The sequence below is a fragment of the Sinocyclocheilus grahami genome, unplaced genomic scaffold (assembly GCF_001515645.1).
Source record: "Sinocyclocheilus grahami isolate Dianchi unplaced genomic scaffold, SAMN03320097.WGS_v1.1 scaffold260.1, whole genome shotgun sequence".
NCBI classification, from domain to species: domain Eukaryota; kingdom Metazoa; phylum Chordata; class Actinopteri; order Cypriniformes; family Cyprinidae; genus Sinocyclocheilus; species Sinocyclocheilus grahami.
This window is the reverse complement of record NW_015505439.1, coordinates 810,176-824,379: the sequence shown is the minus strand read 5'-3', so window position 1 is coordinate 824,379 and position 14,204 is coordinate 810,176. Positions and strand designations below refer to the sequence as shown.

Below are 14,204 nucleotides of genomic sequence, written 5' to 3'. Positions count from 1 at the left end.
ATAGATAGATAGATAGATAGATAGATAGATAGATAGATAGATAGATAGATACCAGTACGTCGGAAAAACAAAATCACTTTCTCAGTTGCATTTCTTTGTCAAAAATGGAAATAAGTATGTAAAGTAGTGCCATCGTTTGCATGGCTTGTTCTCTATGTGTGACCGGTGCCACTGCGTACACCGAGGGGTGCTCGAAGAATTTACAAAAACACTGCTGAAAAACAATGGACGATAAAACGTCAGATTATAAGGTGGTTTTAATATTAGTGCGTGTTAAGAAGATAGCAACCGTTACTACGTTTTAAATAAGTAAGATATATTGTAGAAACGTATATTTTCGACACCCCTCTTTGTCCATAAAATGGTACGCGCCATTTTCCCCCGCCTCACTCTTGCCACAACCTTTGCAGCTGCGCTGTGTCTGTATATCGGAACCCGTATTTTACACGAAATACTGTCAACCTTTAGTGTGACCGTTCGGGGACAGAATATGATATTATTTCCGTCTACATTTCGGCTAATGGTGGTTATTTAAAAATGATACGTTTTTAACCGGACTCGGGCAGTGGGATATAAATGATGTCCTGTCATGTCGGCGTCTTCACAGAAGAGCGAATGAAACATAATCTGGAGCGCTAGAGTGAAGGACAAACCATGCATCTTTATTTCCGTTGAGGAGGACGAGCATCTCGACATCGAAATCAAAACCGAAATTTATTTCCAGCGATATATCTATTTAAAGAACGATCTGAAGGGCATAAATAAGGATATAAAATAGTACAACTTTAAGATTTAGTGGATTGACCGGAATTATTTAAAGGCGTCATTTCATCTATGATAAAAAGTGACATGAAATTGTTGTTATAATTTCTAATTATATTTTTAAATATAGATACTTTGCCTTATTTTTTAAATGTCTTATTTTCCATTGCTGGGCACTGGAGAAGAGTAGATAGCAAATTTGGAACTTTATATGCCATGACATTTTCACTTTGGCTCTTGCCACAAACTACTGTAGATTATTATTTAATTGAAGATTTATAATGTTGGACTCGAAGATGAAGGACGGTTGTCGCATCTGTGCAAGGGAGCTGAATGGTAACCAGCGGCGATGGATCTTCCACCCAACGGCCAAGCTGAGTCTGCAGGTGCTGCTGTCCTACGCATTGGGCAGGGAAATGACCCGAGACGGCAGGGGAGAGTTTGCCTGCAGCAAGTGTGCCTTCATGCTGGACCGAATGTACCGCTTCGACACTGTGATCGCCAGGGTGGAGGCATTGTCCGTTGAACGGATGCAGAAGCTCTTGTTGGAGAAAGACAGGCTCAGGCAGTGCATTGGTGGACTGTACCGCAAAAACAATGCAGATGATTTTGGAGTGGATAGCGGTGCTGCGGACTCTTCTGTAGTTGACTTCTCCAGGTTGGCTGAAGCTGAATACAACGCTCTATTGCAGGAAGATCTGGCATACTCTGTTTATGAGTCCTGGGCTGAGAATGACACTCAGGAGCAGGTTCAAGACCACCAATGCCCTGTTCACCATCAATGCCATGTGGCAGCGGATGCCACTTCAGGTCCCCGTCCCAGGAAGTGCAAAGGGTGCGCTGCACTGCGAGTGGCAGATTCAGATTATGAGGCTGTCTGCAAGGTTCCTAGGAAAGTGGGTCGGAGCACTTCCTGCGGGCCCTCCACACGTTACTCCGGTAGTGTTCAGGACAGCGCTGAAGAAACCATCCCATCCGCTCCTCCACCAGAAACGGAACCTGACGAGAACAATCAATCTCGCCAGCTCAGTGATCCAGAGCCTGTCTGTGTGAGTCCTGCCTCCTCTGTGGAGTCTTTGGACACTGCTGTAGATGTCACCCAAGAGTCTAATCCTAAAGTCCATCCTAACACAGTGCAGGGAGAGTCTGAAGAGGAACGATCTGCCATCAAGATGCCTAGTTCTGTGTGTGGAATTGATATGGCCCTCAGCTTGCTTAAAAGCTTTGAATATCACCCTCTTCAGAGTCACAGAGGTAGTCGAATTCCTGTGCTCCTCAAACCTATCACTACACCCATGGAGAGTTCTTACCCTCTGCTACAGGTGTCTTCCATTGGGATAGAGTGTCCCATTTCTCCCCATCTTCCAGATGCTCCTTCCAGCATCCAGCAGGAGCTTCAGCTTGAGTTGGCAGAAATGGAAGCGCTGTGGTTTGATGATTATGTACAGTGCAAGCCATTGGGCCTTCAGAAGGTAAACAGGAAGACCTAAGGAATCTCAGGAAAACCTCAGAAAATCATTAGAATGAAGAAAAGGAGGAATAAATTAGGGTTGTTTGAAAAGCATCTTCTGTTTGTACAAAGTATATTAAGAAACAGGGAAGATGAATTTATAGGGCATAAACTAGATGAGTAGATGAAGAACTCCCTCAGGCCTTTTTTCCTCCCAGAGCTCTCCGGCTCTCTGATTGCTTTTGATTGCTAGGTTACCCATCATCTTCTTAGCAACTGTTGTTGAGAGCAACAGTGCTTCCTGCCACAGGCTAATTCTAAAGGGATCATTTTATTCTCGCTCCTCTAATGAATACATATTGGCTCTATATTTACACTACCAATCAAAACTTTAGGGTCAGTTAGAATTTTTTTGCTTTTGTTCAGCAAGGGTGCATTTAGTTGATTAAAAATTATAGTAAAACATTTAAAATGTTACAAATAATTTCAGTTTCAAATAAATGCTGTTCTTTTGAACTTTCTATTTGTCAAAGAATTCTGGAAAAAAAAAAAACACTGTTTCCACAATAGTGTTGAGCGATATGCTAACAACAGTATGAAGTATGATATATGATCATTTTGGCAATACAATGTTTTTAATACAGTTAGAATTTTTTTGCTTTTGTTCAGCAAGGGTGCATTTAGTTGATTAAAAATTATAGTAAAACATTTAAAATGTTACAAATAATTTCAGTTTCAATTAAATGCTGTTGTTTTGAACTTTCTATTTGTCAAAGAATTCTGGAAAAAAAAAAACACTGTTTCCACAATAGTGTTGAGCGATATGCTAACAACAGTATGAAGTATGATATATGATCATTTTGGCAATACAATGTTTTTAATTTTTGCTAGACAAAATATATTTTTGTGCACAGTAAAGTCTCTGTTTATTATAGAGACTCATTTTATATTTATCATTATAAGACCTTATGTCAGTAAATAAAGACAGAAATGATGTTAAGTGAAAATGAAAAACAAGGAAGTGAATGGCATGCCGCCATGGAAAAATAAGACTTCCTGAGGAAGTTGTAGAGGCAGGCAATGGTCATAACTGTTTATTCAGCACTGCATGTGTCCTCTCACTCGCATTAATAGTTTTTTTTAGTAATCAACTTTGCGTGATTCCATGCAAAGTATTGACTCTCAAAACATGAAACAGCATTTGCAATACATTTAATTTCTATAACCTGAATATTGAGTAGGAAATTATAAAAGTTTGATTGGATTGATTAATGTTATTTTTGTCAGGCCAGTTGATCTTGCTTGCATCAGCAGAAAAGACAACTTAAATTTCAAGTCAAATCAAATGTTAATACATTTCAAAATATATTTTTGTGCACAGTAAAGTCTCTGTTTATTATAGAGACTCATTTTATATTTATCATTATAAGACCTTATGTCAGTAAATAAAGACAGAAATGATGTTAAGTGAAAATGAAAAACAAGGAAGTGAATGGCATGCCGCCATGGAAAAATAAGACTTCCTGAGGAAGTTGTAGAGGCAGGCTATGGTCATAACTGTTTATTCAGCACTGCATGTGTCCTCTCACTCGCATTAATAGTTTTTTTTAGTAATCAACTTTGCGTGATTCCATGCAAAGTATTGACTCTCAAAACATGAAACAGCATTTTTTCTATATTCATAATTTCTATAACCTGAATATTGAGTAGGAAATTATAAAAGTTTGATTGGATTGATTAATGTTATTTTTGTCAGGCCAGTTGATCTTGCTTGCATCAGCAGAAAAGACAACTTAAATTTCAAGTCAAATCAAATGTTAATACATTTCTCTCTCTCTGAAACAAGTAACTGTAATCTTAGAGTTTAAAATATTTGTTTCTATGAACTGTCTGTTTCAGAGGTTGATTGAGGAGCAGCAGTGTCAGCTGGCGGAATACGAGAACACAGCGGGTCAGTGTGTGAGCGAGCTGCAGAAGGCCCAACAACAGGTCCAGTCTCTCCAGACCAAGATCCGAGAAAGCGAGGGCAGTAATAAGGTATTGACATCAAATGTGATGTTTCATAAAGCAACAGTTATTTGTCATTTGACTGTCAAGTTATTACGGTGTACTGTTGTTGCTATGGTGTTGTTGTGTCTCATCAGGAATGAGAATCATTAAATCATTATTGTGCTGAGGTTTGTGTGTGTGAATAGAAGTTACAACAGAGGCTTGGGGACATGGAAATTGAACTACGCTCTCTCAGAGAAGCAGCATGTGGTCAGGAGAGAACAATACAGAACTTGAGTGACTCACGCAACACTAAAGACTGTGAGGTATGTCTGCCCCGAAAGCTCAAAGCGGTGACTGGAATATCAGGCTTTCCTCACTTGCTTGAAACACACTGTTTGGCATTTGGACTGTTAGTTAAAGTATGGGAAAAGTTAGGTTTGAAGTTACATAGCCACATAAATTGATCATTCTACAATCAAAAATCAGTTCTATGAACTGGGCGCATTAATATGTCATCTTTTTGAGTCACTTTGACCCAGAAACACATTTTGAGTATTAATGCGATAAAGTAAGAATTCTTATGTTTCTGCTCCAAACATCGCAAAGGAGTTTAAATTGTGACGTTTTTGAACATACATTAAATAATAATTAACTAATAATAATAATAACTATAATTAAACATAAATAATAATAATTAAACATTAGTAACAGGTAAAAGGAAAAAATAAAAAAGTAAATAATAATAAAAAGTAAAAATAGAATGCATTTATAATATAGTTGGCATTTAATTATATATGTAGCATTTTGGTGATATGCTAATCTCTGAAGTTCACTTTTCTAGCTATGGACGTTGAATAAGGTAAATGTAGTGTTAGGTGACAATTTTTTGATAAAACTAACAATTAAAAAGCTGAAGACGTTATCAAAAAAATTACAAAATTTTTACATAACAAATGCTTTTGCTTTTTTTCTACATAAACATCTCAAATGCCTTATGATAAATCATTTGATTAGTGTGTGATTAAATCTACTTGCAATGCTTAATTGATACATATCTTATTTTTTTAAGCTGAGATTCAAACTATGTTAATGAAAACAATGTATTTTCATGCTTAGATTACTGATCTCCACCAGCTCATTGAAGAGCAGAAGGAACTTCTGCACTCTCTGAAGCAACAGAACAATCATTACCAGCTTCAGCAGCAGCAGGTGGGAATCCTCCTTCAGTAAAATGTAAAGATCACACTCCTGTTTAGTGGTCGACCGATATATCGGCCGATATTTGGCATTTTTCAGATATCGGCATCGTCCGATAAGTCACAAACCTTGCAGACTTAGTCGAATCTAGTTAAGATCTTGAGAAGTGTGCATGATCGCGTGTTCTCTGTGTGACGGTCGGTCCGTGCAAATTGAATGCTGACAGGAGGAGAGTTCAGCTTCACTGGAGACGTGCGATCGTCAAACTGTCAAAAACTGTGCTTTATGCAGTTGCCCACTGTCATATTCATGTCATTTTCATTGCGTGCTGTATGTAAAATGAGTGTTACCTTGGCTTTATTAGAAAAAAATAAATAAAAAATGATTCACACAAACTTCCCAGAACACTGAGTGCCCTGTTGGTTACCGTGTTTACTTCCTTTTTAAATAGATTTTTATTAAATATTTATTTATTTGTGAAAAATGCTTTGTCTTCTAAAGTATAAGTATGTTTATTTTACACAATTATTTTTAATCCATTTTCAAATGATTTAAAATTTCTTAAATATAAGTTAAAATAAATAAAATTATATCGGCCATCGGCCACCCTGCTTTCCAAGATATCGGCATCGACTGTCAAAAAACCCATATCGGTCGACCACTACTCCTGTTTACTCTCAAATCCATTTGAATCAGTTCTGTTAAGTTTTTATTACAGCCACTAGAGAATGACTTGGATATCTGGTTCTCTCTCCCAACGGCTTGACTGCTTGTTGGCACAGGTGTCTGGAGTGGCTCCGAGTCGTCTGCAGACTGATCTGTTGGACCTCCAGGGCTCTCTGTTCTCAGCCCAGCTGGAGCTGCAGGGCCTTCAAAGAGCACAGCAGCAGGGCCAGAGGCGAGAAGAAGACCTGGCTCGTGCAAACCAGCGCCTCCAGGCTGACCTGCAGAGAGCCTTGCAACACCACCAGGAGGCAGAAAGACACAACCAGGATCTACAGGCTGCTCTAGAGAAAGCTCGCTTTGAGGTACAACAAATGGAGGAGAAATGGAGAGACGAATGGAAACAGAGGGAGAAAGAGGCTGAGGAAAGAAAGAGGACCATTCGAGAACTGCAGACCTCACTAGAGCACAAAGAACGTCTGATAGAAGTGAGACATGCAAAGAACATTTTGATAATAATTAAGTCCTTGTACTGATAAACTTTCACTAAAGATGTTAATCTCTGATGCTATATACTTTGTTTGATCAGGACTACAGTGAGCCAGTGGATAGTCAGAAAGAGGCTGCTGGTAGTAGAGACAACCTCATCCACAAGCTAAAACAACGCATTCAGGAAAGAGATCGAGCACTGGAGGTACATAAACACACATACACAAACTAATTTACAAAACATGCAGTATGCAGAAGTGCTTAATAGATGAATATTCAATATTTATCTTAATAGATCAATAATTATAGATCAAGTATTGTATGTCTTTATTTTCTTAGAATTACTATTGTGTATGAATCAATAAACTTTGCCTTATCTGTCTCAGAGAGCGATAGATGATAAGTTCACGTGCATGGAACAGAAGGAAGACGAGGTGCGTAAACTGCAACTGCTGCTGAGAGAGAAAGAGAGAGACCTGGAGAAACTTCGATGTGTGCTGTCCAACAATGAGGAAACAATCATGGTATTCATGTCACACCTGCATGCTGCTAAAATTGTGAAAATCAGCATTACGATCTGTTCATAACTTATTGTTCTAATCTATACAGAGTCTGGAGTTGCTGCTTCGTGGTAAAGGTTTAGCGCTGGAGCAAGTTTGTGAGGCCTGGCACAATGCTCAGAGCGTTCAGCGTGAGAAAGAAGAGTCACACATGCGCAGCCTGAGAGAAAGGGACACTTTAATCAGTCAGCTGCAGACATCACTGCACACACGCACCAAAGAGGCGGAGGTGAATGCACACTTCAGATATAATGCACATGTGTGTTCTTTTAAACTCTTTAGCTTCATTCTTTCCAACATGCATCTCTCTGCAGGAGATGACTGTGGTTCTTCTCAGTGAAGTGTCTGTCGGGTCCAATGAGGTGGCTGAGGAGCTGAAGTCTCGGCTTCAGCTCAAGGAACATTTGTTCCAGGAGCTGCTGTCGGACCGCAGCAGACAGACTCAAGAGCATCACTCACAAGTCCAAGACCTGCTCAACACCATCAATGCAAGAGAGCAGTACATCAGGGTAACACTCTACCACTGACAGACATCGTTACACAATCTAATGTACCTCCTGAGCTTTAAATCACTTTTTAACATTACACTCAATCTCCCAGGATTCTGCAGGGCGTGTGGGACAGGTGATGGCCGAACAGACCGCTCGATTGCAGGAGCTACGTAGACAACTTGGGTCGGCTAACCCACAGTCGACCGAAGCAGACACACAAACTCTTCAGGATGAGCTCCGACTGACTCTCCGCAGAGAAAGAGAGGCCCATAACCAACTTACTGCCCTGCATGTCACCCTGGCGTCCCTCCAAGACCAACTCAAGACCCAGGCCTCGGATATAGAGGCTTTGAGCAGGACTGTGAGCATCAAAGAGGAAATCATCAAGGTTTGTGTTTAGCCTTTAAGTTTAGAATTTTAGGGTTTTGTAGGTGTGGGTGTTTATTGAGTTGATTTATTCAGGACTTGCAGATGCAGTTGGTGGATCCATCAGATTTACCACTAGTAGATCAACTGACCCAAGAGCTACAGATGCTGAGAGAGAAGGTGGAGCATCAGGACGCTACCTGCATTAATCACAAGGTAAGCATATCAACAAAAAAGGCTGAGCTTAAATGAAATAAACTGAATGAGCATTAAACTACATGACTTGTTTGGTACTGTACAGTTTCAACTGTTTATACATATATTGTATGATTATTATTTTTTAAGCAGGCTATTGCTTTTTTGGATCCACTGGTGTCCATGGAAACAGGACATGCGGCTAAATCTCATGCTGATTTTGGAGGTGGGGACGGGCTGCAGTTTGGTCTGTAATGTGGCCTCCTGGCTGCAGAGGACAAATGATGCTTTGTGCATTGCATCACGATTATAATTGCTAGATAAGCATGTTCTGAGATTAACCAGTGTCTGAATTAGGAACAACTAAAGACTGATTTGTGCATTTTTAGTTATTTGAAGCCACTAGAATCTTGTAGATACTATTGTAATGGATTCTAACAACATAATGCTTACTTGTATTTAATCTTACCTGTGTGCATGAAGTTTTTGAATGTTTTATTTTGTTTTTAATAGTGCAATCATTTGTATTTGAGCTCATTTTGATTTTTTTTTCTAATATTCCACATGCTTAACTGTAAGTTATTAATTTAAAGCAAAAAAAACGTTAATATATAAATTTGAGGGCTACAAAAAGTGGGTCTTATCTCATTTCACGATCACTGTAGAAACCTGTAAAAAATGCACTCTGGAAAGACTGTAGTACAAAATGACAGTTTCATTGTATTTAAGTGCTGCTTTGTTGTTTTAGAATAATGATTTATTCAATAGGTGTAGAGCATATATATATATAGTTAAATATATGATAACAGAAGTGTGTCTCTGCATGCATAATAACAACTGATGTTTGTAGCATGTCATATACAGATTGTTTGCACTTAGTATTGAGCTGAATACATCACGTTACTGCCTAACTAATGCCTTTATGGACATTTAAATAATATATGTGTTGTGCTTTTTTTTTTTGTATGTACCATGATCATTTTGACTCTCAGTAAATTATTTGATGAAATATACTCAATCAAAAGAAAAAAGACCACTGGGGTGATATGGTGAAAACGTGTTTATTTATACTGGGACATAGTGGGCCTTTGGGCTGATCTTTTCTCTTCTATATCTTTCTCTTCTCTTTCCATTCTTTCCCATTTCCCAAAGTCACAAGCACAATCAGTGCCCATGTTTAAATGATGCACAGTAAACCTAACCAAACACATTTTCTTAATATTTGTGTTTATATATGATCCATACAGTATATGAAGCTAAAATATTTGATAAAAGTCCTAGAGATGCTGTTTTGGATACTATACAACATACACAATGGAGCTCATTGCTCAGTATTGTCCTGTGACACACAATCCAGAATAATAATGTCATTCACCAAAGGTTCTGAAATCTTAACAGAAGCCAGTAGCTGATTTATATCAAATCTCTTGTCATGAAATTCTCACATTAATCTGTTCATTAGTAAATAAATGCAGTGCACAATAAGCATTAGTTCATAAATTGATAGTGTGTTAGCAGCTTTCCCTTTATAAAACTTATATTTTAATATTCATTAATAGTGGAATCTTGTTGGCTAAACCTGTTTCCAAAATCCAGTATCACTGCAGATATGTTATTTATATATATATATATATTAAAACTTTTTATCTACACTTTATTTGGTAACACTTTACAATAACATTCCATTAGTTAATGTACTAACTAACATGAACAAACAATGAACAATACATTTATTACAGTATTTTTTAATCTTTGTTAATGTTAGTTAATAGTAATACAGTCGTTCATTGTTAGTTCATGTTAATTCACAGTACATTAACTAATGCTAACAAGCATAACTTTTGATTTTAATGCATTGGTAAATGTTGAAATTAACATGAACTATTAAATGCTGTAGAAATATTGTTCATTCTTAGTTCATGTTATCTAAAGTAGTTAACTAATGAACCTTATTGTAAAGTGTTACCCTTTATTTTTTAATCCTGTTTTAAAGTTAGACGACCCCCAGAAAATATACCACTGAATGTACAATATAGCAATCTAAAAAAAACTTTTTGAATATTCTGTTAACTTGTACAAATCATATTAATTTGTACAGTAGTGGAATGAATCCAGAACTGGGCAGTGCTGCCACTCAGGAAATGAGTATTTGTATCTATTGCTCTTGCTCTTCCTGTCTTTCTGCTTGTTTTTTGTGTGTATACTGGCCTGAAGAATCCGTTTTGTCATTGAGAGTCAATATGGTCCTGGATTAGCTTGGTTTTATAGTAGAATAGTTTGTGAATATGCTGCAGATGAAAGGTTATTCAGAGAAGCCCACTGTCAGTAAGATGAGCCTCATTAGAGTATTATGTTCACTAGTCTCCATAGTGACACTAGCAACAGTCAGTGCACATGTCTTTGTGAGTGTGTGAATGCATTTGGGTGTATTTCTGTACTAACAATGCAGCACTTTTTCCTCTAGGTTTTACATCAGATGATGGAGAGGAGGATGATGAAGACTGCAATAGTGAGTTTGCAGACAGTACCGAAGATGAGGAGCGCTCCAAACTGACGGCTCAGTCTTTGGTCAGTGTACAGGTATGACAACATGCTGAAAGCATAATAGTACTGCATGTATTTTGGTCATAGTCACGTAGGTTTATGTCGGAAGGTATATAAATACAGCACATCAGAAATATTTTGCATTTATATTGAGCTTCAAAGATTTAAATCCTAGCTAACTACTGTACTATACTATACCATACAATACTATACTAGCCTTTTGTATGTTGCAGCATACAAAAAAAAATCAATTCTACAACCATGCTCACTTATACAGTACAGTACAGTATTGGCAAATCAAGTTTATTTACATAGCACATTTTATACACAATGGTAATTTAAATTGCTTTATGCTAAAAAGTGAGACTTTTTTAAAGAATATAAAAATTAGATAACAAAAACATAAAAATAACATGCAAATAAGAAAATAAAATAAAAATTCAATACAAATAAATTATTAAAAATAAATAAGAAATATAAAGAGTTTTTATTATTATTTTGAATTAGCATTTATTTTAATATTTTCAGTTTTCTTTTTAATTTTAGTTTAATTTTGCGCTGTTTTTTGTCTTTATTTTTGTTTTACAATTTTTATTGTTTAGTCATTTTATTATGTGCTTTTGTCATTTTTATTATTATTGTTTTTTTTTTTTATTCTATTTATTTTCCTTTCATAGAGCTGTGATCAGCATAGAGGTCTTAAGGGCTGCCAGGATGCAGTAGCTGAGGGTCCGGGACTGGCGGAGGTCAAGTTACTGGTGGAGCAGAGGAGGGCAGTAGAGAGAGAACTGATGGAGCTCAAGTCCCAGTTGGAAAAGGCTGGCTTCTCCTCTCTCTCTCAAATGAGGTACAGCTATCTGTACAACAAACTTACAAAAGGCTATTTTACAAATAATAAATGTTAAAATGTGTCAAATTCTATTTTGTGTGTGTCCGGTACTCCTAAAACAGGAAAGCTTTCTTTACTATATGCTCTGAAAATGAAGAGCTCAAGATTATGGTGACAGGAAGAAAGCCTCAGAATGATGGACAGAAGAGCACATCAGATGGACAGTCCGATGGACAGCTGGTGGATGCAGTTGGTGTAGAGGTGAGTTTGCTTTACACTTGAAGGTTAATAACGTCCATGAGTTTTTACTGCAAACTTTCATACATGTTTGTATTTCAGCCCAATGAAAGGGAGCCAGTGTGTGACCAGACGGTGCGACTGAAATCTGACCTTGAGCAGGTCCAGCAGGAGAGCAGAGAGCTTCAGGAGAGACTCATGGTGTCAGAGGCCACAGTTCAAGCTCAAGCCCAACAACTTAAAGACTACAGAGAACTGCGCAGTGAGTAATCACAAAGTCTCATCAGTGAAACTGCTGACAGAAATCTTTGTTAACAAATAATGCTCATAATCCCACAAATGCAAAAGTTACTTAAAGGAAGTCTCATTCCGGTGTAATAATCAAGGAACTTTGCTGCCGTACCATGGGTGCAGCAGGCGCAATTATATTACGCAGCGCCTGAAAATAGTCATATCGGCCTAGAAAATCGCAACTTTTCATTTTCCGTCGGTCTTAGTACACAATGTAACTACAGAAGAGTCAAGTTTTAAATAGGAAAAATATAGAAACTCTTTGGTCATTTTTGAGCGAGATGCTAACGGTCTAATCAGATTCAATGATCAATGCTAAGCTAAGCTAAAAGTGCTACCGCCAGACCCGGAGATCGGCTGAATGGATTCGAAAACAGTAAAACTCAACTGTTTAACGCTAGGGGAGTTGGAAAATGAGCCTATTTTCAAAAATAGTGGAGTGTTCCTTTAAACTTATATAGTCAGAATGTATTTAAAATGAAATGGTCAAAATAGTGCATTTGATTATGTTTAGTTATTTCAGGAGAGCGGGTTTTCAAAACAATGACAGTTTTCAAATGATTTTTTATTAAATGTTGATGCATTAAAATTATTATATAGAATATCTGAATACATGATAACTGAATTGTTGATAGCTTGATAACTGAAATGTTATTTTTGTAGATATAATTAGATGCCAATTAAAATGCTTGAGTAAAATTAACTAAAATGAATAAATCAGACAAAATACTATATATTGAAATATTATATTTACTACTATAATACTATGATTTAATTAATACTATACTACTGTATATTATAATTGTTTACTATAAAAACTGTAAATAGATAAATACTATAATTAAATTTACTATAATAATTTTAAGTAAATATTGTCAATAGACTAAAAAATGATTAAACTGTGAGTTTAAAAAAAACGGTTATGAACACTGACTCACAAACATAAATAAAAAGCATTATATGAAAAGTTTCAGTCCCTAAAACACCTATCTGTCTGGTCTTTCGTGTAGCGGAAACTTCAGTACAGCAGGACAATAAGCAGGTCCAGGTGGACATCCAGGATCTGGGTTATGAGACATGTGGCCGCAGTGAGAATGAGGCAGAGAGAGAAGACACCAGCAGCCCAGGTATTCTCATTTGAAGTTACCACTAGGGGGCGTTATGTCTTAAAATTGTAGTGCCTAATTTTACTTTTTAAACACTGTATCAAAACATAACTTCTTGTAAATAACAAATGTGTGTCTTTCTCTGCTGCAGAGTTTGATGATCTGGAGCTGTGCACATCTCTCTCTTATCGTGATGGGGGCTCTCAGTGGTGGGGTGGTCCCAGCTCATTGAACTCTGGGAAGACTAAACATGATGTGACGTACATGCAGCAGCTGGTAGAGGACCTGCGTGGTCAGCTCTCCCAATCTCAGGCTCTGATCCGTAGCTTGCAGGCCCAAACATGTGATGACACTCCAGTCAGCACTCCTCGAAAGGTCAACTGGGGCTTGGATAACTCTGAGGCACAGAGTACAGCTGAGGAGGACGAGGGCTGGCAGTCGTCTGATGGCTTCGGGTCTCTCCCCCGCCAGCCCAAGCAAGACCGAGAGCTGCAGGAGCTCGTATCCCGTGTGACATCACTGGAGGAGCAGCTCAGAAAGGGCAAAGGTCATTCAGAAGGTGGCAAAGCTGTGAATTGCCCAGGGTGAGTACATTCATGTGATATTAATATAATAATATTAATGTAAATTCAATTAAATAATGTATAATGTAACATAAATTCAATAAAATGTAAAATTACTTGCAATGAGTCACTTTTAATTAGCAATTATTTCGTTGTTTTATATATATTACATTTACTTTATATTGTCTTTTTATAGAAATAGTTTTTCTATAAAAGTTTATTTATAGAAGTATACATGTATGTATGTATGTGTGTGTATATAAATATACAGTACATGTTTATATTTGTATTATTCAAGAATATTGTATTTCAATTAAAGAAAAATACAAGTTTAATATAGTTACATTATATATAAATATAACTATATATTATAGTTAGATTAAATATAAAGTAAATAAATAAATTGCAATTGACCACTTGTAATTAGTGAATAATTCTAACCTTTAATGCATTATATTTGATGTATATA

The 14,204-nt window shown here is 37.1% G+C and overlaps 1 protein-coding gene across 1 annotated transcript in view; it reads left to right on the top strand.

Annotated features, from left to right (window-relative positions):
- The first annotated feature begins 101 nt into the window (after positions 1–101).
- LOC107599085 (myomegalin-like) overlaps positions 102–14,204 on the top strand; it is a 42,842-nt gene continuing 28,739 nt past the window's right edge. The window contains exons 1-18 of the mRNA XM_016290572.1: positions 102–2,234; positions 4,112–4,249; positions 4,408–4,527; positions 5,321–5,413; positions 6,184–6,552; positions 6,654–6,758; positions 6,940–7,077; positions 7,163–7,342; positions 7,428–7,622; positions 7,714–7,992; positions 8,067–8,186; positions 8,316–8,391; positions 10,630–10,745; positions 11,387–11,556; positions 11,661–11,799; positions 11,878–12,037; positions 13,077–13,193; positions 13,324–13,756. Coding sequence (XP_016146058.1) covers positions 1,044–2,234; positions 4,112–4,249; positions 4,408–4,527; positions 5,321–5,413; positions 6,184–6,552; positions 6,654–6,758; positions 6,940–7,077; positions 7,163–7,342; positions 7,428–7,622; positions 7,714–7,992; positions 8,067–8,186; positions 8,316–8,391; positions 10,630–10,745; positions 11,387–11,556; positions 11,661–11,799; positions 11,878–12,037; positions 13,077–13,193; positions 13,324–13,756 — 4,139 coding nt within the window. The 5' untranslated portion in view covers positions 102–1,043. The remainder of the gene's footprint in view (positions 2,235–4,111; positions 4,250–4,407; positions 4,528–5,320; positions 5,414–6,183; positions 6,553–6,653; positions 6,759–6,939; positions 7,078–7,162; positions 7,343–7,427; positions 7,623–7,713; positions 7,993–8,066; positions 8,187–8,315; positions 8,392–10,629; positions 10,746–11,386; positions 11,557–11,660; positions 11,800–11,877; positions 12,038–13,076; positions 13,194–13,323; positions 13,757–14,204) is intronic.